General features: G+C 43.9%; 2 protein-coding genes and 1 long non-coding RNA gene across 6 annotated transcripts in view; all 3 read left to right on the top strand.

Annotated features, from left to right (window-relative positions):
- Positions 1 to 8727, top strand: part of PTPN12 (protein tyrosine phosphatase non-receptor type 12) — a 61297-nt gene extending 52570 nt beyond the window's left edge. For 2 of the 4 annotated variants that reach the window (XM_083399602.1, XM_083399604.1), the window contains 5 exons: positions 3225 to 3305; positions 3908 to 3999; positions 6065 to 6092; positions 7050 to 7166; positions 7862 to 8727. In XM_083399602.1, coding sequence (XP_083255728.1) covers positions 3225 to 3305; positions 3908 to 3999; positions 6065 to 6092; positions 7050 to 7166; positions 7862 to 7923 — 380 coding nt within the window. In that variant the 3' untranslated portion in view covers positions 7924 to 8727. The remainder of the gene's footprint in view (positions 1 to 3224; positions 3306 to 3907; positions 4000 to 6064; positions 6093 to 7049; positions 7167 to 7861) is intronic. The other 2 variants (XM_083399603.1, XM_083399605.1) reach the window with 2 other exon arrangements.
- Positions 8728 to 12036: 3309 nt separating this feature from the next.
- LOC310658279 lies at positions 12037 to 16354 on the top strand. The gene is made up of 3 exons (XR_014502175.1): positions 12037 to 12391; positions 12925 to 15830; positions 16132 to 16354. It is a non-coding gene; the product is annotated as an uncharacterized lncRNA (long non-coding RNA).
- Positions 16355 to 23443: 7089 nt separating this feature from the next.
- Positions 23444 to 24371, top strand: part of RSBN1L (round spermatid basic protein 1 like) — a gene marked incomplete at its 5' end in the record, with an annotated part of 39638 nt that continues 38710 nt past the window's right edge. Inside the window, one exon of the mRNA XM_083399572.1 lies at positions 23444 to 24116. Coding sequence (XP_083255698.1) covers positions 23444 to 24116 — 673 coding nt within the window. The remainder of the gene's footprint in view (positions 24117 to 24371) is intronic.

The raw sequence follows: 24371 nt of genomic DNA, 5'->3' as shown, positions 1-24371 counted from the left end.
ATGTGGGAACTGCTTATCTAAGATCAGATGCCATGGGGCTGGGGGCTGCATGTGAATGGGGCCACCTCATGGGTCTTTCCAATTTTATCGGTGTCCAGTGTTGTTGTTTCTATAGTTTGTGTTTCAGATGCACACAATGCATTAGCAAGCCAAACACACATTTGTTATATCTCTGTTGGGTCTAGTTGTTTTGCTCAGTAGTTGTCTAGATACTTGGGTGGTGTTTCCTTAATTCTTCTAATTAAGGTATTTGTAGAAAGAGTGTTTGCGCTTTATCTCTTTTGTTGCGCAAGCACATGCATCTGCTCTGACCTTTATACCCACCTTAGGATAGATACTATAAAATGTTAGGTGTTTAAATAAGTCTCTCCTGCTCCCCCTTTCCTTCCTTTCATTTCAGTGTATGCCTTTAACGTTTTGTTGGCCCTGAAAGCAGTTGGACTGTTTGTTTTTTCCTAATTAAAAGAATTAATACTTTACTGGTATGTGGAAATAGCTCCACCCAAATAGGTGTGGAATTGCTTGGGTTTAATAGTAGAAGCAACAAGTTGGAACCCACACCAAAATGTAAGGTATGCTCTCCTTCAGGGCTCTGGAGTATGAGCCCTGGGCTTTAAATGCTGGGACTGGGTTTTCAGGAGGAGAAACTGTTCCCTCTCCTGAAACTGTTACTTGTGCTAAAAGGCTCACATTTGCAGCTGGAGATTCGCAGATGTAAACTGGCTTGCATGCAGAGCTTATTGGGTTCATTTCCCAGTATTTCTAGATAGGGCTGAGAATACAGTGGTGCCCCGCAAGACGAATGCCTCGCAAGACGGAAAACCCGCTAGACGAAAGGGTTTTCCGTTTTGGAGGTGCTTCACAAAGACGAAAATGTCTTGTGAGTTCCTGCGGGGTTTTTCCCCTCCCCCCCCTTTTCCCAAGCCGCTTAACAGCTGATCGCTAAGAGGCTTAACAGCTGATCGCTAAGCCGCTTATCAGCTGATCCACTAAGCCCGCTAAGCTGCTAATAGCCTTTTAGCAGCTAATCCGCTAAGCCGCTAATGGGCTTGCTTCGCAAGACGAAAAAAACCGCAAGACGAAGAGACTCGCGGAACGGATTCTTTTCGTCTTGCGAGGCACCACTGTACTTCATTCTGAAACCCTGGAGAGCTGCTGCCAGTCATTTAGATAGTACTAAGCTAGTTGAGCCAGTGGTACAAGGTAGCTTCCTCTTTTTAAAAAAGCATTTAAAAATTGTTGCAACGTGGGTCCTGTTGTCTGGTGACTTCCAAGCTTTTTGGATGTTTAGGATTGCTGAGCACAGAATGTTGAGGGTGGGATGGGATGGGGAGGATTGAAGTAGGGAAATGGAATTGGCCACTCCAAGTCCCTTAATGTCTTCTAGAATCCTGAAGGTGGGTGGGGAGGTGAAGAACTCCCCTCTTTGCCCTGTACAGGGATGCTTCAGAGAAGTGGGAAGGAGCAACATACCTTCTTCCTGCTCTCTAGAAATCCAACCAGCTTTCATTTACTTTCTTCCAAGCAGCTTTACTGACATTCTTTTCCTCCATGGACTGGTGTAGCTGTTGTGCACAGGGGAAGGGACAGAGCATGTGATCTGCCTAGCTTTGGTACTGGCAGGTCTAGTGTGCCCAGCTGTCTTGCTAGCTACCGTAACTCAGCTAGATTCTGGCTCACCTGTTGTGGCTTGGCATCCAGTCACCTTGCTCGCTCCTTGCCAGGTGTGGGAAAGTGTTTCATAGGGTTCCTTCCCAGAGGTTCCTGTGCCTGACATTGTATATCACAGGTACAGGAAAGGTAGGTGTGGGTTGCCATCCCTGCAATAAGTCACACTGAGCCCGCTACCCTAGTTTATTGTGGCACGTTAATGCTGCCTCTGCGTTGTATTATGGACTATGACTTGTTCTATAAACCAGTAGATGTTTACTCTTTTGCCAAGTCTTGTCAACATTTACAAATCCACTTGTAAACCACATTAACCTGTTTAACCTAGATCAGGCGCATCCAACAGATACCTCGTGATCTACTGGTAGATCACTGGATGTCTGTGGTAGATCACAGCTATATTCTATAGTTCTGGTTGCCTTAGAAGCAAAGTATCAAGCATTTATGCTCTGTTATAACAGGTGAGAAGTGTAAAGGGCAGTAAAATAATAGAGAACAGCTCTTCTTCTACTGCTTATGCACAGGTTCTTAGTGAGTTATCTCCTTCAGGTGCTGTAGATGTGCAGCCCCACAGCTTCTGCTTTCAGATTATCATACCTGGTTTATTTTGTTCACAATTGTTTCAAAATCTTGGATTTGAAGACATCAACACATCTGAAAAAAGAACTTCTCACATTTACTCCAGGATTAAGTCTGAATGTCTATTCCATATTTGAAAGGAATTGTCTTCTACATGACATATTCATTGTCTGTGAAATAATACAATGGTGATTGAATCTGTCCAGTCTGTTCAGCAAAAATTCTTCAGAAAGTCGATTGAACATCCTAAATGCGTCTTTCATTGCTGTGCAAATCTGACTTTTTAGTAGTCCCATTAGCCTCAATGGGTCTTCCTTCCTCTACTTGGGCAGTGTTTCCTTGTAACTTTATATTAATACAACTTCTAGCTGTAATATGCAGCTTGAAACCAGAAGTATAATATTTTGACCCTACCTGCTACTGTAACATAGGCATTGTCAGCCAAGCTCTGTAAACTGCTTGTTTTAATGCCTTGACAGCAGAACTCTATTGTATGTCCATTTAGAAGTCTGTCACATTGAGTTAAATAGGATGTGCTCCCAGATTAGTATGTATAGGATTGCAGCATGAAAGAATTTCAGTTGCCATTACTTACATGACTTTCCTGGGAAAGTAGAAAGGCTGGATCCATTTTAATCTAATGGTTAGCTTGGTTAAAGGTCTGCATCCTGTCATCTTAATGAAAAAGCATTAATCTGTTGCTGCAGTTCCATGGCCTCCGCCTACTACAGGCATCTTGCCAAGTGAATTAATACATCAGACAAGGCATCTAAATACATTGTGGGCAGCCAGCCATTTTGTGGTTATTGTACAAAACACACTTGTACAAAGCCAGCAGGGCTATGCCCGACTGTCAAAAGTATATTCAGTTAAAACCTTTATTGCAAATGATTTGATATTTTATTTTGTCCCAGGCACTCTTTTACATAATGTATCTGTTTAAGTGTTAAGGTGTTATCAATTTTTGGTGACTTTAGATGCTGGTGTTTCTGAAGACTCTTCTTCTCCTCCTTTACCAGAAAGAACTCCAGAATCTCTTGTGCTTGCAAGTGAGCAGAGTGAGTTTCATTGTACTGTGTTGGTTTCACAAAAGTCATGAATCAGACTTGTGCATTAAAGGAGCACTTTGGCCAAATAGTGATAGATATCGAGGTAACCAGAAGCTGGATAATGCATGTAGTGACAAACAAATAGATGTTCAGGTAATTTTAGTTTGCTGCATTATTGTTTTGGCTTATATAGTGGGCTTCCACCTACCCTGGTTACCTATGGTAAAAATTTTCTGGCTGCTGCGTTGCATAGAAAGATACATGCACCCACCATAGTGCCCTGTGCTGTGTTTATATAGGACTGTGCTCCTACAGTTGTATTGTTCTCCCTTTTAGTCAGTTACTGGCTTTGGGAAGGCTAGATTGGGAAACATCAATATACAAGGGGCTATTCAACTAATTTTTACTTGGTAGACCCACTGAATTTAATTTCAGTGGGTTTACTGAGAAAAATTCATTGACTACCATTTTCAATCCCCATACTGTAATGTTGTGTATTTTAAAAATACTGTAACTACCAATCTTGCTGAACCGTTAAGCTTTTATTGTTTTATTGAACTTGTACAGCAGCATGTCTACTGAATAATGTATTTAAAAATTGGTTTTCATAGTCACAACTTCCCCCAAAGCTGTTATCCTTCCACGATCTGCTGAGTGGAGTTTCTCGCAAGACCAGAAACCTTCTGATCAACCAAAATGTACAGTAAGTATGGGATATTAGCTTTGGGAATATGCTTCAGGGATGTACAGCAGCCATGTGCAGCTTCTGGTCTCCAGGCCTAATTAGCCCTACTGGGTCTCCCCATTTCTCCAGTGAGGTTGCTTTGGGCAGGCCATGCCCAGCTGTCACTCACCCGACATCCTATGATATCAGGAATGAGATGGATAAACTGTGGGTGCAAAGGAATGACCATGAGCTCCAACTGGGAGCTCCAGAGTATATCCAATTCTTGTCTGAAAGGATCACAGCTTTGGCACCAGGTCACAAAGGGACAACTGGGAGCACAATCTAAGCAGTGTTTTCCAATGGCTTCTATCCCATACTTGATAACAGGGTGGTCCCTGGAGGGTGGCTACCTTTGGTTCTGGCCCTCTGACTGAAAGTGGTTCCCAGTCCCTGGGATACATCCTTTGAGGGCAAAATAAGTGTCTGCTTGTTCACTCCTTTTTCTGGTAGCTCCCCAAAGTATCACTTGACTTTTGATTTCAATCCAAATGATTTCACAAAATCTTTACCCTCCCCTCATCCAAATTGTTTGTGCTTGCTTAAGAAGTTTAGCCCACTGAAGGAATGGCTGCCTCCCATGTAAACCTAATAGGTCTCAGTACATCAGCTGCACTCTAAAGCTTCTGCTGGGGGTACTATTTAGGAAGAAAGTAAGATTAGCGTGGAAGGTGGGGTGGGAGTTTCTTGTCTTCCCCCATATTTAGAATTTGCTAACCAGAAGGGTCACCTGAGCCCAGCGTGGAAGATTTTCTGTGCAACCTCTTTAGGAAAGCAACTGATATTTTACTGTGTGTGCATGTGCAAACTCTGGCATGTATGGTTGTCTTGTTTTATTTTTAGCGGAAAATGTCATTATGGGTTTAATGTTTTCCATGGAGTTATCATACTGTATTGTAATTTAAGCCCCTAGAGTATGTTGAAAGAGAAGGGAAGCTGTGATAAATAGGGATGTGTGGGTTAAGGCATAAACAGTTGCTACCTTGTTTTTTTACTTTAAAACGTGAACAAATCCCTAAGAATAATGAAGTATTAAATCAGAGCTTCATTGTGTGTGTTTGTGTGTAAAATACTCACACGCACACACTTATATATGAATGACAACAGAAAGCGTAAGGTTGGGAACTGGTCCTCCAGTTTTTATTGGATTCCAGATACTGTCATCCCTGACTGCTGGAAATGCTGGTTGTAGCTGCTGGAGTTGGAACTCCAGTAGCTTTCGTCATATGCCACGCTTCTTTGTGTGGTATATAGACATACTGGCATCTGAAGAACACCACTCTTTTGAAACTGCCTGGATGTTAGGCATCTAGGGGGACGCAGGTGGCGCTGTGGGTAAAAGCCTCAGCGCCTAGGGCTTGCCGATCGAAAGGTCGGCGGTTCGAATCCCCGCGGCGGGGTGCGCTCCCGTTGTTTGGTCCCAGCGCCTGCCAACCTAGCAGTTCGAAAGCATTCCCGGGTGCAAGTAGATAAATAGGGACCGCTTACTAGCGGGAAGGTAAACAGCGTTTCCGTGTGCGGCTCTGGCTCGCCAGAGCAGCGATGTCATGCTGGCCACGTGACCCGGAAGTGTCTCCGGACAGCGCTGGCCCCCGGCCTCTTGAGTGAGATGGGCGCACAACCCTAGAGTCGGACACGACTGGCCCGTACGGGCAGGGGTACCTTTACCTTTTTAGATGTTATGGTTGCAGTGGCAGAAATGCCAAAGGAACGATCAGCCTTTACTTTTCTCAGGATTTCATTGTGCAGTAACATTTTTAAAAAGTTGATACTTCCAGTTGAACATAGGCATCTAGTATATGAATACGGTGGCCAGGTGAAAAAGTAGCCAGCATTCCTGAACCTTTTATATATGCATAAAAGGAACTTTCTCTTTCATACAACTGTTAAAAGTTGTAGGAGCTATGTTTTCTTTTTTCATCTAGGCATTTTATGTGTGAATGGAAATACTAGAGAATGTGCCTTATTTATTTTTTTAAAAAATCATTATCTGAATCAGTAAAATACTTTTGAACCAACATAAAAACATTTCTATTGTTAACAGGGATTGAAAATGGTGACTACACAGCCTGGTAAGCAATTCGTTTTTTAACTTTAAAAGGGACTAGATGTTTTGTTAATGGAATGAGATGCTGAGCTACTGAAATATGCTGCTACTTGGCTACAATAGGTGGATTTCTCTCACCCTAGATGCATCTAGAAAGTCATTCCACTTATGTATGGGGAAAGCAAAATAGCATTCTGATTGTAACATCTTAGGCCTATGGGGCTGCTGCTCTGAGACTGGACATAGGGGACTGCTGTTTGAAAGGGGGAGTTGAATAATCCTGTGTGTGAGCAGAACAGGTTTTCATACCCAGTATTTTTGTTTATAAATAGCAGCTGTCCTTGTGAAGGTTGTTTAAGCTAGGTCAGAATACAGGAGAGTAGCTTCTGACCAAACACTGGTTAATTAACAGTTCCTGAAGTAGGATGCCAGTATTCTGAAAAATAATCTGTTCAAGTAATGAGACTTTGACAGATGAATGCCTTGATCTAGAAGCTTCATGTTCACAACTCCCTCTCAGTGCAACTGCTTCCCATTTCATCGCAATCAGTCAGGTTTTTATTGTTTGTTGCCAATGGCCATTACAATGCAGCTCACAAATGGACAAGGCAATCCAGCATATAAATTACACCACAATATTGATGGCTCCACTTACACATGCCATTGCAGGAAATGAGACGCCCTTCCTTGCATTACTCAGAATATTTTTTTACTTGTCTTCCAATGTGTGAGGCTTTGACATGCTAGTCTTGAAGCCAGAATTATGCCTTTTAACGTGGATGTAACTTTAAGGAACAAATTATTTCAGTTATCAAGGCAATATCTACAAAGTTGCTTTTAGTTTTATAATACTGGGCCTTTGGAAACACTCTAAACCATACTTGGGACAAAACTGGATATTAACAGGAATTTGTTTTTATAACTGAATACTTAGAATTGCAAGTATGGTTATGCGTCAGTGAATTTTTTTCTTCCTCCCCAGATCATCCTGAGATAGCAGACAAATCACAGATTGATACTATACCTCAGCTTCCTCTTTCCAGTCCTGTTGTTAAAAGAGGTCCAACACCAGAAGTTCCAGTTGAAACTACAGATATTGGTAAATGGTTGCTTTTTATTGATCTGTACATAACTCTTGTAGAGTGGCTTTTGAAAATACATGATGTACATTATTTGACCAATGGTTAATGTATCAGGAGGAAACAGTTTATTTCTTGGTAGCCACAAAATCTCTTTTGTAACAGCTAAAGGTTGAATTCATTGTGGATAAGCAGTAATAATTGTGGAAACTGCAGCACATAGTGAGATGTCAAACTTTGTTAGGCTAGTGACACTAAAATGTTACACAAGGTCTAAGATATATGGGCATAATTTAGCACCATTAATCTGGATGAGGTTCAGCAGGAAAGATTACTTTAAATGCAGTCAGTAATTGTGAAAATTATTTCAGTTTGTGAGTAAGCTGAGCATGTAAGAAGTATTTCAGACTCTTAATTTTTACAATTTATTATTCCCACAGGGAATAATATGAGAGGCATCTCACACGGGTTGTGATAGTTGCTTTATGAACATGCCTGCTTATTTTGTCCTTTTCCCATTTCTTTTGGGTGAGGTGCTTGAAGCATAATGAACACTTGAAGAATAGCCCCTTAAATTGAGAACTTGTTTCAAAACAGCAGAGTCCTATCTTTTAGATGTTTTCGTATATTGGCTTTTCATTAGCAATATTTCTTTTCTTTTGCTACATTCGTTTTTTCAACTTACCACAGTTCTTTTCCCCTTTCCCTTTTTTAGGTTTTGGTACCCGTTGTGGAAAACCAAGAGGACCGAGAGAACCACCTTCAGAATGGACATGATGCAAGAACAAATGGACATTTTTAAATTATACTGGAATATTCCAAGTGCCACTGAACTCGATCAATAAATAGTATTCCACTTTTTATTTTTTGGGACTAACACAGTGTACATGCAACTACACAATGGTACACTCTTCTATACATCCACACAAACATTAAGCATTCACAAGAGTGTTTTCTAGTATTGTAATCTAACTTTGCTGGGGCCATCAATCTGCCTTACTACATTTAGGAGAAAGTATTACATATGGTTTATTTTGTTACTTCAAGTATTATTGCCTTAATGTCTTTTAACCTGTTACACACTGTTTATAGACATGTTAATATGGTGAAACTTTTGACAAATTGAGTTTATGGACTTTTTTGCTAACGTTTGATTACCATGTACACTTTATTTTGTATATGTACAGGGCAAGCAGGTATATAATTTGATAAAGCTGCAATCATAAAGTATTAACAGAAGGTGTAAGAAATCTCTGCATGACCTAATTTTTTTGTGTACCTTGTAAATTATTTGCCCTAATGTTTTAGTAAATAGTTTTCATTAAAAAAAAAGTTGGGCGCACATCCACAATTACAGGATAGCAGAGATGAAGATTGTAATACATTTTGTAAATTGTAAGCAAAAGGTTATTTTTATATTATATACAGTTTCACTGTCAGTCATAATTTGTCCTGGTTTTCATCTAGTCATGGAGTCCATAAGTGCCTTGAAAATATCAGATTTTAGCATGAATATGTTCACTGATTGAGATCAGCATATCAACTTATTTGAACTGCCAGTAAAAAAAGAGAACACTTCAACTCACTCTAGTTATCATTTGTAATATATCTGTTAAGAATATGTAGAATCAGCTTCTAAAAGGAAAGCATTTAAGAGTGTATATTTATTTTACAAGCCCTTCAGAGCCACACTGGTAAGAGATCATTGAGACAACTTCAATGTACCAATGAGTTTCGCTCTTACCCTTCACCCCCTTCACATGATGTGTGTGTAAAACTCCTGTAGTCGGGTCGGAGAGCCGGAAAGAATGCCAATATATTTCACGTCTGGCAACCAATGTGCCCCTTGGGTTTCAGATAGTACAGGGTACAAGAGCCTAAAAAGCCCAAGACACACATTTTCCATGGCCCTCCAATGGCTATTGTAGCTCATTTACCAGTGTTAACTTTGAATTGTATACTTGATTCTGACCAAATTAACCACCTGAAGCAAATTATACAGCAGGATGACCCCAATATGACCATGTACTATCTGAAACCAAAAAGGCACACTGGTTGCCAGATGTGGAATCCCCCCCCCAGCTCTTCTATTCCACTATTGAAAATATACAGATTCAAGATTATTCTCATAAGGATCCACTACACATATATGTTTGTTTCTGTGTTAAGAGAATATTTAATTAAATAACTCATTTCTTTACTGGTGTTTCACAGATATCATGCACAGGGCAGCAGTTGAGGGGGGAACCTAATGATGCTCTAGAGATATGCTATAGTGTTAAAATATGAGTTTATGCTTTCATTTTTTCCATATAAAAGTCCTGCCAAACTAACACACACAGAAACAGGATTAGTCTTTTGAGTTCAGTAAGGCACTTCATACTGTTAAAGAACTTCAGATTAAAATTAATATTGGTCTTTCCCATCAATTCTTGGGTGTTAAAATGTCCCCGTCAGGGTCTGAAGGTAACAGTCTGGCACTTGATCTAGTCCAGGAGTGGTTGCTAACAAATTTCAAAGGAATGAATAATGAACCAGAGGACTACAACCACGCCTGTTACAGCATGCACCACTTTCTCCAAGAGGCTTGAGGGAAAATTGTTCCTGACTTTCATTGGTGTCAAGACACTATTTCTTGCCATACAAGTGGAATCATCGCGATAACAATGGTCCAAAAAATTTAATTGACTACACAGGCAGGCCAAATGTGTGGAACTCCTTATTTGCTTGGGGAAATTGTTCAAACTGGCCTGAAGCCTACTAATCCCAATTTATTATTTTTATGCCGCCCATCTGACTGGGTTGCCCCAGCCACTCTGGGTGGCTTCCAACAAATTGGTTGGTTGTCTTCTAAAAGTCAGATAGTTATTTCCTTGAGATCTGACGGAATGGCGTTCCACAGGATGGAATGGCACAACCGCCCTTTGTTTGGGCAAAATGATTTTTGGAAGGTAGGAAAGAAGACAAATTTGACTGTAGCGGTAGAGGCCCCTTTGTGACTATGGCTCTATTTATGCCAGAATATGGTCTGTGGTCAGAAAGGTTTGCTGAAATACAGGTGTGTATTACTTATGATTTTAGTAGCAAAGCAACCTTATAAGGCACTCACAGGAAATAAAAACAGAATCAGATTTCCCCCCGGGGAACAAGTTTTATTGAGAATGTGAAACAAAAAGCAATTGACAATTTAACTACTGAAAGCTGTTCCACAAAATGGAATTCATTATGATAAAAGCAAGGGATGGTGAAGGGATGAGTTGTGAGATGTGTGAGGCAAAGGAGGCATGGGGGGGGGGGAAGGCATAGAAATGAGATGGTAATTGGAAAGTGGATGAGTAAAAGGGGGAGCAACGTATCTTTTCTTTATACAGTGGTACCTCGGTTTACAAACTTAATCCTTTCTGGAAGTCCGTTCTTAAACCGAGGCATGCTTTCTCTAATGAGGCCTCCTGCTGCCGGTGCCCTGCCACTGTTAAGCTTCTGTTTGTAGACTGAGGTAAAGTTCGCTAACCGGAACACTACTTCTGGTTTTGCGGCATTCTTATACCGAAAAGTTCGTAAACTGGGCTGTTCGTAAACTGCGGTATCATTGTAGTCTGAAAACAATGCCAAATGGAGCCAGGAGTAAGAGTTTTTCCAAAAGGCGGCAGGGTTTCCTTTGCCACAGCAAAAAGACTCAAGGGGCAATGATGGCTTGAGTGGCTACAGACATTGGTGCCAAAACCAGGGAGCTAATCAGGCTGAGTTCCCAGTGAGATCGTGTTTGAGTTCAAAGAGTCTAAGAGAATTATAGTATTTGAAAAATGACTCCAGCGGCAAATGAAGAAAAGACTCCAGCAAATATCTGGAAGGATTGACTGGTTTTTTTGGTGCTTTTTTAAAAAAACCACACACACATCAAAAGTTGAATGTTGACTATAAGTGGGTGTACTGCAGTAGTAATTAGATGGTCACATGAGAATTCAGGGATCAGTAGTCAACTGCTAAGTGATGTCTTGAGTGGAACTGGGAAGTGGAGGTTAGGCTTTCATAAATCCAAGTCCTCAGACTAGCACTGCCAGAGAGCTGGGCCCTTTTCTTTTCTACTGAGCAGTCTTTTCCAACCTGAAACCATGCTGATGTTTTAGACTACAAATCCTTGGCCAGGAAGAGTGCAAATTGTGTCTGAAGCATTTGGAGGACACCATGTTGAGGGGTACGATATCCTTAATACATAAAAGTATTTTCAGAATGTGCCAAAACTGCATCACTTTTGGTACATCTCTTCTGGGGGATGGCTGTTTCAAAGACTGGGTGCCACAACAGAAAAGGTCCTCTTCCTTGTTGTAAGATGAAATTCCACAGGAGGTTCTGCAGAGGATCTTTAGGTAACCAGATCCTAAGGTAACGGCCTAATTCCTGAGTTAAATGTTAGGGTTTAGGGAAATGTTCAGGGTGTATGTGTGCAACTGAAGGAACTATGAGGGGATGGGTTGATAAGGGACTGCAAGGTGTGGCAGGTGGGTGGGGTTGGCAAGCCAAGCAAGCAGGGGTGGTATCCCTTCATACATAACATTATAAGAATATAATCCCACAGCAGTTTGTGTGGTTGCTGATTGGTGGCACTGCAAACTGCACCATGACAACACAGCAGCCCAAGAACTGCTGTGCCGTCATGGCAGCATCCGAGACCAAGGTGGAAGGAGATGGGTGACCCAGGCCAGTGAGTGGGTGGGTGTCCCCAGAAGTGGGCAGGCATCCTGAGTGAGCAGCCAGTCCGGACAAGCCAGCCACTGGATGAGATGAAGGTGACCCACACTGAGCCTTTTAACCAGTGATTTCCAAGGCTGAAAGGATCAATATGGTGCAAACTTTGTAAGCATTTCTATTTTCCCGTAGATGATAGGGGCGCAGAGGGGGAAAGTTCCACTTCACCTCCCTTCCTCCACCCAATGCTGCTGCCACCACCATGGCTGCTAGGGAGGGAAAGGAGAGAGAAGCCTGCTGTTTAAAATGACAGTAGCAGCTGTGACTGGGAGGTCTGCTGAGATGATAGTAGTAACAGCCCACCCATCTATCTGGCTGGGTTGCCCCAGCCACTCTGGGTGGTTTCCAACACATATAAAAACATAATATAACATTGAACATTAAAAACTTCCTCTTACAGGGCTGCCTTCAGATGTCTGCTAAAAGTTGTGTAGTTGTATCAGGAGAGGAAGAGGTATAAAGGGGTTGGGTGTGGCAGGCAGGTGGGGTGGGCAAGTAAGTGGGCAGGGTGGTAGAGTGGTACCCCGCAAGACGAATGCCTCGGAAGACGAAAAATTCGCTAGACGAAAGGGTTTTTCGTTTTCTGAGGTGATTCGCAAGACGGATTTTCCAAAGGGCTTGCTTTGCTAGACGAAACAGCCCTTCCTGTCCTGTCATGGCGACGGTCACTGCACGCACGCACGCTCGCTTCCCCGCTCCTCCGGCTCCCTCCCACCTTCCAGCTGACGACTCCTCCGGCTCCCTCCGACCTTCTGGCTGCCTCGCGCCGCTGCCCACTGCCCTCGCGCGCTCCTCTGAGAGCCGCTGCCACCAGCAGCCAGCGTTGCAGCCAGCGTCGTGCTCCTGAGCCCCACCGCCCTCCAGCAGCCGCGTCGCGCGGTCACAAGGCGCGGGTGAGTCTGAGGTACCGGCTGCGGCAGCTGCCCTGCTTCTCCCCGCCGTTGTTAGTGTTTAACTGCAGTGGTGCTTCGCAAGACGAAAAAACTCGCTCAACGAAAGTACTCGCGGAACAAATTAATTTCGTCTTGCGAGGCACCACTGTAGCTCCTACTATAAAAGGGGGGGGGGGGGGAGTGATCTGCCAACCACTACATGCTGCTGCTCCCCTTTGGCACCAACAGTGATCTGTTTGGGGAATATTTCAGTTTATATATAGTTTGGGGTTTAATAATTCTATCCCCGAGTAAAGAATTCCATATTTCATGAAGGGAAATGTAATTAAGTACAAACTTACATTTTGGAGGGAAATGTTGAAGGTAAGAAACTGTGCTATCTCAATATCAACTATAAAAATCATTCAATCATAGTCTGGATTTTTTAAAGCCACTAAAATGAGCTGTAATAATTTGTCAAAATAATTCCACAAAATATCTAGGGATTCTTATAAAAAACAACTTATTTCAAAACTATCATGTGTAGATAAGGTTTTTTGAACTGAAATGCATAGGTTCATGTATAACTCCACAAATGGTCATCTCAGGCAGTTATAAATATATTGATAGAAAATAAAATAATTGGTATGGATTTTTAAAATGTCATTTTTAATGTTCTCTTTTGTTGATAGTCCCATCAAATGCAATGCAGAAAGTATACATAACATTAGTCTTGACCTTATCTCAAAATGTATACCAAAAAAAGGACAAAAAAATTACAATCCATTTCTGTGACTTTAGATCTTAAAGAGGGACAAATTGAGAAAAATCTTAGGTTATGGAGGAAGAACAAATTTGTAGTCCATGCAGTTGCAGTGCATGTTATTTTCTAGGTCAATTAGCAAGGAGTTTGAAAGAAAAAAAGTTTGGCATGTTGTTTAAAAGAAAACAAGCATTTTCAAATTCTGCCTTTGTGAATAAGCAATGCAAAATTTGCAGTGTTTTGTCACCAAGTGAAGTCATTAGCTCCAGAGACAAATGCACTGTGCATTTTCTCATTATTGGTTCCCATAAGTTGAGATGGATAAATACGTTCATCCACATGTTCTTCATTCTTTGCCTGCAGCACCTCCATTTTTTCCTAGCTATCTCATAAATTTACATTAGACGGCTTACACTGAAATGCAACTGACGTCAGGAAACAGCCAGTTTGCCTTATCTGTGTGACAGCAGTGAAAAAGTATAGAATAAACTCAAGACAATATATTCTTCATTCTCTGGATCCTACCTATATAATTGCTATGCCCGCTCCCAGTGGCTGCATCCTGACATGTAATGCTGTGACATGGGACAATACATCTAGTCTCCCACCACCCTTGCACACCCTCCATCCTATCTCAAAATTAAACATTTTCCAATCTTAGCTATGGTAAGTGAAAACAAGGAACCTTTGTAAGCAATTTTTTGTGATTAACCACAGTTCATCCTGACTCACGTCAACCCAGCAACCTGCAGTAATCCAAAATGGAACCAAGAGCTTACAAATTCTCCACAGATGCACAGGCTCAGGGAGGGAGAGGGGAGAAGAGAAGGCAGGTACGTGCCCAGAAGAGCTAGGCTTGTTTTTGTAACTCTGAGGAATTGTTGCAGCTGAATCAACCTGTTCTTGGAAACTTGTTCATCAAGTTCACTCTATTATATAGGATGCTGTATCCCTAGCCTACTCACACCTCCAAGTTTGGACTATAAATTCTTAAAACAGTATCAGAAATTCTACCTCATTTATTGTAAATTCTCAAACTGAGAAGTCTCTCATGAGTTACATTAAAGCACCTTAAACCTGCAACATTTAATAGACAAGCCAAATACAATTTTTCTAGTCAGAGATTACCTCTGTGAGTATAGAAAGAGGGGGCAAAATGAATGATATCTTACTTACAGTATTTATTTTAAAACAAATAGAAAATGATTGCTTTCAAATGCTTTAACTATCACTGGGCAACATTTTTTTTTTACTTTTTGAATGTTGTCTAGATTTCTACAACTGATTTAGGGTATTTTTGCACTGCTGAATCAGGAAATGGCATCCGTTTCTCTCCATCAGGTCAGGTTTTTGTGCTACGTTGATTTGAAAAAAATCAGATCTTGTGACAAAATCGATTACATTTTTGTGGCATTAACAGCTGATTTTTGTCAACACATATCATCCTAAATATGTTTTTAAGAGAAAAAAAAGTTTTTCCAACAACATATATTGATTACCTGATAGAAACATCGATTACTGTAAACTGAATGGTGGGCATTGATAAAGGTAAGTACACGTAAATTGCATGTTGCTTCACCATTTTTCAAACTTCAGGGCTTGAACTTCCGTTTCTTGGAACTCCTGGAATGCTCAGCGGCAGGGAGGTCTCTCTTCAGAATCTCTCTGTCAGAGAGGAGGTTTTTTTCCTTCAATCGGGATGCCAACAGTTTGGCAGAGTCCTTTGACAAGCTGAGGTCATGAACTAGATCATTCAACTCCTTTTGGGAAAATGGATGTGGAGCATCATCTTCAAGAACCACTTCTTCTTCTTCATGTCCTTCAACACTGGAGGCATCTTCGTCACTAATGTCAGGAAGTTCTCCGAAGATAGGCACTGGAATTTCATCACAATGAGCTACAGGACGACTTGTTGATTGAAGATCAGGATACCTGAGGCTGCTCCGGTTCTTTCTGTTGATCCCAGTCACATCAACAGCGCAGAAGTAGCAGTCAGTGACATGGTTTGTCGGCTCCCTCCAAACCATGGGAATTCCAAAGTTCAGACTCCTCTTGCCATTGGTCCACCCACGTAGAGTCTCGGTGCATGCCTTGCACACCATGTGTGGCGCCCAAGCTTTATCCTGGTCACCAAGTTGAATACCAAAATAAGCATGGTAAGCACGCCTTATGAAACTTGTAACTGGCTTCCTATTAGGCGCAATGGTGTATTCTCCACATATGTAGCAGAACACATCGGGCTTATTTCTGCACGATCTTCTGGCTGAAGTCATCTCATTCACCTGCAAAACAAAAATACAGTGGTACCTCGCAAGACGAATGCCTCGGAAGACGAAAAACTCGCAGGACGAAAGAGTTTTTCGTTTTCTGAGTTGCTTCGCAAGACGGATTTCCCTATGGGCTTGCTTCGCAAGACGAAAATGTCTTGCGCCTTTTTTTTAAAACCGCCAATGCATTCCTATGGGAAACCGTCAATGCACAGTGGTGCTTCGCAAGACAAAAAAAATCACAAGACGAAAAAACTCGCAGAGCGAATTAATTTCGTCTTGCGAGGCACCACTGTAGGTACAAATTAGTCATAAGTTGGCGCATGCGCGGGTGGAGTTTCCTATACACTTCGTGGGGTGGCTGCCCCATTAACTTAGTTTTGATCCCCCAACTTTATGCTTTGCCGTACCAATTTATGGAAGATTTCGAGGTTTTATGACTTCAAACTGATCCCGTTTCGAGATAATCACCCAGAACTATCGGACCTGAATACTTCTTGTCATTAAAATAATCATTTCCAATCAAAACAATTATTTGACATGGCATTTTACCCCCACCAACTTCTAAAATGCTCCATACAAGTGTACATGTGAACAAAAACATAAAAAAGACATGTGGCCATAGCTCAAAAACCTGACCTGATTGAGCAAAACCAATGTGATTTTTGGATTCAGAGCATCAGATTTGTCCTAAATCAGCTGGAAAAAAAACGCAGACAACAAATTTGTTGTTGACCAGTGATTGTTAAGCAAACTTAGAAGTTCAATTTACTTGATCATTAGGGTATGTGTAAGAGACAAGTTGGACGCGGGTGGCGCTGTGGGTAAAAGCCTCAGCGCCTAGGGCTTGCCGATCGAAAGGTCGGCGGTTCGAATCCCCGTGGCGGGGTGCGCTCCCGTCGTTCGGTCCCAGCGCCTGCCAACCTAGCAGTTCGAAAGCACTCCTGGGTGCAAGTAGATAAATAGGGACCGCTTACTAGCGGGAAGGTAAACGGCGTTTCCGTGTGCGGCTCTGGCTCGCCAGAGCAGTGATGTCACGCTGGCCACGTGACCCGGAAGTGTCTCCGGACAGCGCTGGCCCCCGGCCTCTTGAGTGAGATGGGCGCACAATCCTAGAGTCTGTCAAGACTGGCCCGTACGGGCAGGGGTACCTTTACCCTTAAGAGACAAGTTTAATTATAAAGAAACTAGACATTCCACTTTTTTCCTTGTTAAAAGAACAACAAAAAACACTGAGCCATTGGACTGAAAAAGATGAGACCAACCACCACTGGCAATCCCCACCCTAAGTTAACTACTAAGTATGTTGGACTTACCCCAAACAAATGGACAATTTGGTGATATGTGAAGACTGCTCCTTTAAATGTTTACCCAGAAATAAATCCCAAAGAGTTTAATGGGATTTATTGCTATGCTGCCTTATTTTCAAATGCAAATGTTTTTGTAGAACAGTACCACATAAAGCTCTGTGAAGTTGTGGGAGGCAATTTTTGCATTTCCTACATTAGATACAGTTGCCATCACAAAACCCACCAATTCAGCTAAGTTTGGCAAAGAGATATGAAGCCTAATAGATGTTCTGCCACTTTCAAAGTGTCTGCTAGGTCAATAATTGTAGTCAAATTAGCAGCAAAAATCAGTTTAGCTGCCTGTTCTCTTGCCGCTTTTATGCTAAACATGGCAGTCAGCTGAGTTTTACTCAGAGAAGAGCCATCAAAATTAATGAACCTAACTGTTCATTAATTTAAATATGTCTAGAAGACTACTACCCTTAGTCTTCTACTGTAAGCTTTTTAAAAATAACTATTTAGGACAGAAATTAGTACAATTTAATCTTAACTGTTCCACTGTCCACTACTGTTCCAATGTGCAGTGAATAAGAACCTGTAGTCTAGCAACATTTGGAGGGCTGCAGGTTTCCCGACCTAAACACTACTGGTCCTGCAGGGTGAGACTGTCAAAAAACATTTAAACTGATTGCAAATACATCAGCTTTTAAACTGAATGCAAAAACAAGTTTTACTAGGCCTGCTATTTCCTTCTGTAAATCCCCCGCAAAACCACATATAAAGTTTAGCAGGCTTTACTGCTTCATGACACATTTGCAGCATCTCTACCCTTATTCTTTTTATATAAGTTTTATATAAGGAACTATGGAAACCATGAGGATACCACTTACCCAGAAATAGTTATATGGTATTAATACCATAATAATTGTACTAGGGCAGGAAAATCTGAAATAGATTTATACACCCAATACAGATACCATACATTCTGGACTAACCTGCAATATAACTAATCTCTGCATTCTTTCAGCATAGTGACTGGGAGACATGACTGCAATTCACAGGACAGATTTCCAGTAACCACTCGCCTGTTAAAAATGTGACTATTGCAACAAGGCGGCAACATGGGGGAAATGTAGGAAAAATAGACTAAAGACTGATGATCTTATTCTTTGACTATTTTAAAAAACTACTATTAGTGGATAGATTAATAGCAATTGATGTAATTGAACCACTGACTAATTGAAGTAATTGATAAATATATAAACAAATATAAGAATGGTTCATTAAAGGAAGAACTGTGATGAGGGCCTTCTTGGTAGCTGCTCCCAGACTTTGGAACTCCTATTATCATCATTATTATTATTATTAAATTTTTATACCGCCCTATACCCGGAGGTCTCGGGGGGGTTCACAGAACAAAATCAAAATATAACACCACAAAATATATAATCAAAATAAAAACAACCTAATAACCCCCCCCAAAACCCCAAGTTTTAAAAGGGCTTAGGATTTGTCAATGAAATCAACCAAAGGCATGGTTAAAAAGGAACGTTTTTGCCTAGTGCCTAAAGGTGTATTATGAAGGTGCCAGGCGAACTTCCCTGCGGAGAGCATTCCAGACATGGAACCACTGCAGAGAAGGCCCATTTTCCAAACCTCTCAAGGAGGCACGAAAAAGAGTTTCAGAACTTGATCTCGGGGTTCATATGGAGAGAGGCAGTCCTTGAGGCATTGCAGTCCTGAGCCATTTAAGGCTTTATAGGTCAAAACCAGCACTTTGAATTGGGCCTGTAAACTAATTGGTAGCCAGTGCAGTTGGACCAGGATCAGTGCAATACGCTCAAACCGTCTTGCTCCAGTGAGCAACCTGGCCACTGAATTCTGCACTAGCTGAAGTTTCCAAACCGTCTTCAGAGGCAGCCCTACATATAATGCTTTGCAGTAATCTAACCCTGAGGTTACTAGAACATAGACAACAGTAATTAGGCTATCCCTATCAAGATATAGGTCTAAACCACTGAGGCTTGCTGATCAAAAGGCTGGCGGTTTGAGTCCCCGCGACAGGGTGAGCTCCCATTGCTTGGTCCCAGCTCCTGCCAACCTAGCAGTTCAAAAGCACGCCAAAAGTGGAAGTAGATAAATAGGTACCACTCCGGCAGGAAGGTAAACAGTGTTTCCGTGTACTGCTCTGGTTTTGCCAGAAGTGGCTTAGTCATGCTGGCCCCATGACCCAGAAAAACTATCTGTGGACAAACGTCGGCTCCCTCAGCCTGTAAAGCGAGATGAGCGCCGCAACCCCAGAGTGGTTCGCGACTGGATTTAACTGCCAGAGGTCCCTTTACAAAAATAGGAGCTTAGATGGACCACCAGAGCCTTGAGTGACACCAAAGGATCCAGGAGTACTCCCAAGCTATGAACTTGTTCCTTCAGAGGAAGTGTTACCCCAGCAAGAGCAGGCGATCTCCTGCCTCAGTGTTATCTGGATTGAGCTTCAGTTTGTTGGCTCTCATCCAGTCCACTACTGAGGCAATACACTGCTCCTGCACTTCCACTGCCTCACCTGCAGATGTAAAGGAGAAATAGAGCTGAGTGCCATCAGCATACTGCTGACAACATACTCCAAACCTCTGGATAACCCCACCCAGCAGTTTCATGTAGATGTTAAACGATGTAGGGGATAGAATTGAGCCCTGTGGAACCCCACATTGAAGGTTCCGTGGGGCTGAAAAGTATTCCCTAAGCAACACCGTCTGGGAACGACCATCCAGTTAGGACTGAAACCACTGCAAAGCGGTGTCACCCAATCCTAGTTTGGAGAGTCGCTCCAGAAGGATACCATGGTTGATGGTACTGAAAGCTGCTGAGAGGTCGAGAAGAATTAACAGGGATGTGTTTCCCTTGCCTCTCTCTCTTGACAGAGGTCATCATACAGGGTGACCACAGCAGATTCTGTGCCAAAACCGGGCCTAAACCCCAATTGAAATGGATCCAGAAAATCAATTTCTTCCAAAAGCACCTGGATCTGGTCTGCTTCCTAGAGAAGCTACACTGGCTTCCTCCTTGCTGACCTTCTGCCAGCAGGTGAAGACTTTCTTGCTTCTATAGGCTTTTCAGAATTGACTCCTTTTCATTAAAGGGCTGGGGCCATGCTGTTTTTATTGTAATGTTTTAAACAGGTGTTATATATGTATACAGTTATAATCCTATTAATGTTTAATTGTATTTTAAGGACTGACTTTTCCGTTTTTGGTGATTCTTATTTTTATATGCAAGTTGCTTTGAAGTTCTTGAAGATGATCATGTTGATGAACGTGAGGAGGATGCTATACATACGGTATAAAAACAAAATAATGACATGTTTAGCCCTGAATGTGGTAATAGCGTAAGATAGATTGGAGTGGGGCTTTTTTGAATGAATTTTTTGGGGGGAGGGGGGAGCCTAGCTTATATAATATATCTAGTTTTACACTAGACAAGAATGGCAAGAAATTATATCTAAGTTCATCTAGATAGAAAAAAGTGCAAATAAATAACAGCAATTGTAGCCTGTAAGGAGGACTGAGAATCCCCATTTAAAAAAGTATTATGAAGCAGAAATTTTGAAATGTGTAGTGCTTTGAGGAATACCAATATTAGGCCTATGCAGAAGCACAAGGTGCAAATGAGTATTTCATGGAATCAAAGAATTGCAGAATTGGAAGAGATCCACAGGGTCATCTAATCTAACCCCCTGCTATACAAGAATCTCAACTAAAGCCTCCAAGACAAATGGCCATCCAATTTGGATTCATTTATTGGAGTCTTTGGGGAATAGAATGGTAAGAGAGAAGGTGAATGGAAAGTGCTGGTTGTGTAACAAAACAAAAGGAGATTCATACATATATGGTGGAAATGATGGAAAGATAGATCATGAATACATCCGAGAAGCACTCATTAAAGATTTCCCCTGACGTACTTCCCACAGACTGAGACAAACAAAACTGGGCAATTATTAGTCCTTCTCTAGATTGCTATCAGCATGAGTCACAAACTTCTCTCGTTGCTTTATGCAGCTCTGGAGACCTTGTCTATAGAAGTCAGCAGTTTGCCTCAGAAGCCACGACTTGTTATCGTCTGGGAAAAGCTTGCCCTTCCAAAAATAACTTCATGGCCTCTCGATTTTGATGGCCTTCCGCAATTTCTACAGCAGTGAAGTGTAGTATGTCCCAGTAATTGTTATACCCTTTCCAGGAAATCTATCATCATTACTCCGCACTGGTCCCACGCTGATCTTGACATCTGCAGCTAGTAGGCAAACAGTTATGCAGGGATCCTCCAAAACAGCAGCCTCCACTTGCTGGATGGTGTCTTCATCAATGGCGGACTGTGGTTGCCCAGGAATGGGAGCTGTTTCCACTGAAGTCCGGCCACACTTGAACTGACAATGCCAGTGCTTGACTATGTCATACAATGGGGCATCCTCCCCATAAGATCCTTTCATCTCATCAAACGTCTCCTGTGATGTGCGCCCTTTCAAGTACAGGAACCTGATAATCGCTCTGCATTTGACTTGTTCCATTATCAAACATTACTCCACATTACCATTTGTAGCACAGAAACTGTTATGAGTTCAGAGCTACAAATTAACACATTACCTATGGAGATGCACATGCAATTTCATCCTCCTACTGGTCAAGGGAAATCTTTAATGAGCGACCCTCGTACATAGAAACTTTATTTGCATTAGCCACTATCCAGAGCAAGAAAGCTAGATTATTTTGCGGTATGGTAATAAGTTACATTTAAGCATTATTTAATAATGGTCCTCCAAGTATACTATATTTGATCTGATTCTTAATTTTTAAAATAGCATTTGTGTAGGAAGAGCTTCAGGGGTTTTTTTGAATTTTAAAAGCGTTCACACATAAATACATAATTATGCATACTGTAACTGTACACCAGCATTATAAGGAGGAAAAATGATTTCCGCTTGAGGTGGGCACGGGGCAAGAATTTATCACCTCATCAACTATTTAACCAGAGTTATTGCAAGAACAGAGGGAGGCAACCAATCCACTTTTAACTATCTTCAATCTATAGCTGCTGCACAAAATTTACAACACAACCTTCCGCATGTTTACTCAAAAGCAAAGCCCACGGTGTTCAACAGGGTTTGTCTCCAGGCAAGTGTCCTTGCTGGTAGCCCTGCAGGGGAAACCTCTGCCCATCTCACCTGCCCCCTTAGGCTGGCTACCCGCTTCCTCTTCAGCATCAGTCCCGCTCCCACCTCCCTGCCATGCCTTCCTCACAGAGTCCTTGTGTTATTGGACTACAACTCCCATCCCTGCTTACCTGCCCCTGGCTGGGGTACGTGGGCGTTGAAATCCCAACAAAATGCGGAAGACCGCGGGTCCCCCACTCCTGCCTCGCTGGGCTGTTGCAAGGATCGCAGCCAGGCAGCGCGCATGAAACGCTTTAACCACCCGAAAGCATTATGCCTAGGCTTTAAGTCAGGCCACCTCCTCAGAAACAAGTCCCCCGCCCTGAGTTTAGCAGGCCTTAACTGCAACCTACTGCTATAGAGCTCTCAAAAATAATAATGTACACACGCCTCTGTATATCTCTGGTAAGAAAAACGTACTGTTCTCGGACGACGACGACACCGTGATGGTTTTTCCACACGGGCACCATCTTAGGAGGGGTAATTCTCTTGTGTGAGGGAGAGGGAAGAAAAGAGGGGAGGGAGAGATGCCTCTTCTAAGATGGCTGCCGCCCTCAGCGCCACACACTCCGCCGTTCAGGAGACGAGAGCGCGGCCCGACTAAGCGCAAACGACTGTTTTGGGCGACCGAAAGTCGTCTCGCCTGCACGTTACCCGTTTCTGAAGGGCAACGTGGGAAGAGCTGCGCTCCGCCACCCGAGCAACGCAGCCGCTCAGCCTCCACGGAGGAAGGGAAATCTAACCCGCCGCAGAGATGGAAGACGCAGGTGCCGCCTCCGCCGCTAAGCGCCCTTTCCCAGGTGGCCGGTCGCCTCTCCAGGTTCGCCGCCGCCTCTCGCTGCCCCTAAACCACCTCAAGTAACGCGCGGAATCCGCGGCAAGCTCCGACTCGCCCGGCCTCCCCTTTCTAACTGCGCCACTCGCGGCGGCAGCCGCTGCTGTGGGAAAGCGACCAGGCGGGCCGCAGCGGCCCGAGTTCAAACCCCGCTCGGCGATTGGCGGCTTTCTTTGTCCGTCCAATCCTGGCGCCGCTTCCATTGGGAGGGGAGAGTGGCGCTCGCGAGCCGTGAGCCCGCCCCCTCTCTCTCCCCTCCTCCCTCTACCGCCCGGGCTCTCTCGAGCGACGAGCGCCGTGAGGTAAATACAAGCAGCATCTCAAAATGGCGGCGCCACCGAGTCCCGGACGAGGCGCGGTGGTAGCGCCGCCGCAGCCGGAGCCCTTCTCCTCGAACTTGGCGGCAGAGAGCAGGGCCTCTCCGCGCGGCTTCCCGTCAGCTGCCAAGCGCATGAAGGGAGCAGAAGAGCGGACGCTCAAGGGGCCTAAGCGCGTTAACGGCGAGGGCGGCGGCGGCGGCAGTAATAGGCAGCAGCAACAGCCTCCGCCGCCGCCGCCGCACATACCAGGGGCGCCAACCCCGGTCGGACACGGAAGCCCCGCCGTGTGGAGTTTCACGGCGTTCTCTTCGGGAGGCGGTGGCGGCGGCGGGAGCGCGGCGAGCAGCGGCGGGTCTTTCGTTTTCCCGCCTCAGCTGCCCCACAAGTTGCTGCTGCCGCCGCCGCCGCCTCCGCCCTCCCACCGCTGCCTGGCCTCGGGCGCCGACGGAGGCGGCAGCAACAGCACCAGCGCCGGCGGCAGCAAGACCAAGAGGCCCAAGGAGAAGCGGGACAAGGAGAAGAGGAAACTCGGGGCCCTGCCTGGGTCGTCGATGGTGGCGGCGGCAGCAGGAGGCGGCGGCGGCCCGAGCGCGGCTGGCCGGGAGGAGAACGGCGACGTGAAAGCGCTGCTGCGGCAACAGCAGCAGCACCGCCACCGCCACAGCCACCGCCAGGAAGGTGAGCGGAGTGTGACCCGGGGGAGGCAGCCGGCAGCAGGCCCGGCGGTGCGGGGAAACGCCGAGAGCGGGGCGGGGAGGAGCGGCGGCGGCGGCCGGGAAACGGCCTACCCGCCGCGCCGACTCCTCGGGGCTCCCAGGAAAGCAGGAGGGAGAAGGAGGAGGAAATGGTTGCTCTCTTCAGCGAGTCCGGCACCGGAATGGCTGACTCGGCGGCACATGGAACGAACACGTTGGCTCGCTGCTTCGCCGCGTG

The sequence above is a fragment of the Podarcis tiliguerta genome (assembly GCF_965153285.1).
Source record: "Podarcis tiliguerta genome assembly, chromosome: 10".
Taxonomy (NCBI): domain Eukaryota; kingdom Metazoa; phylum Chordata; class Lepidosauria; order Squamata; family Lacertidae; genus Podarcis; species Podarcis tiliguerta.
This window is presented reverse-complemented; position numbering and strand designations above follow the sequence as displayed.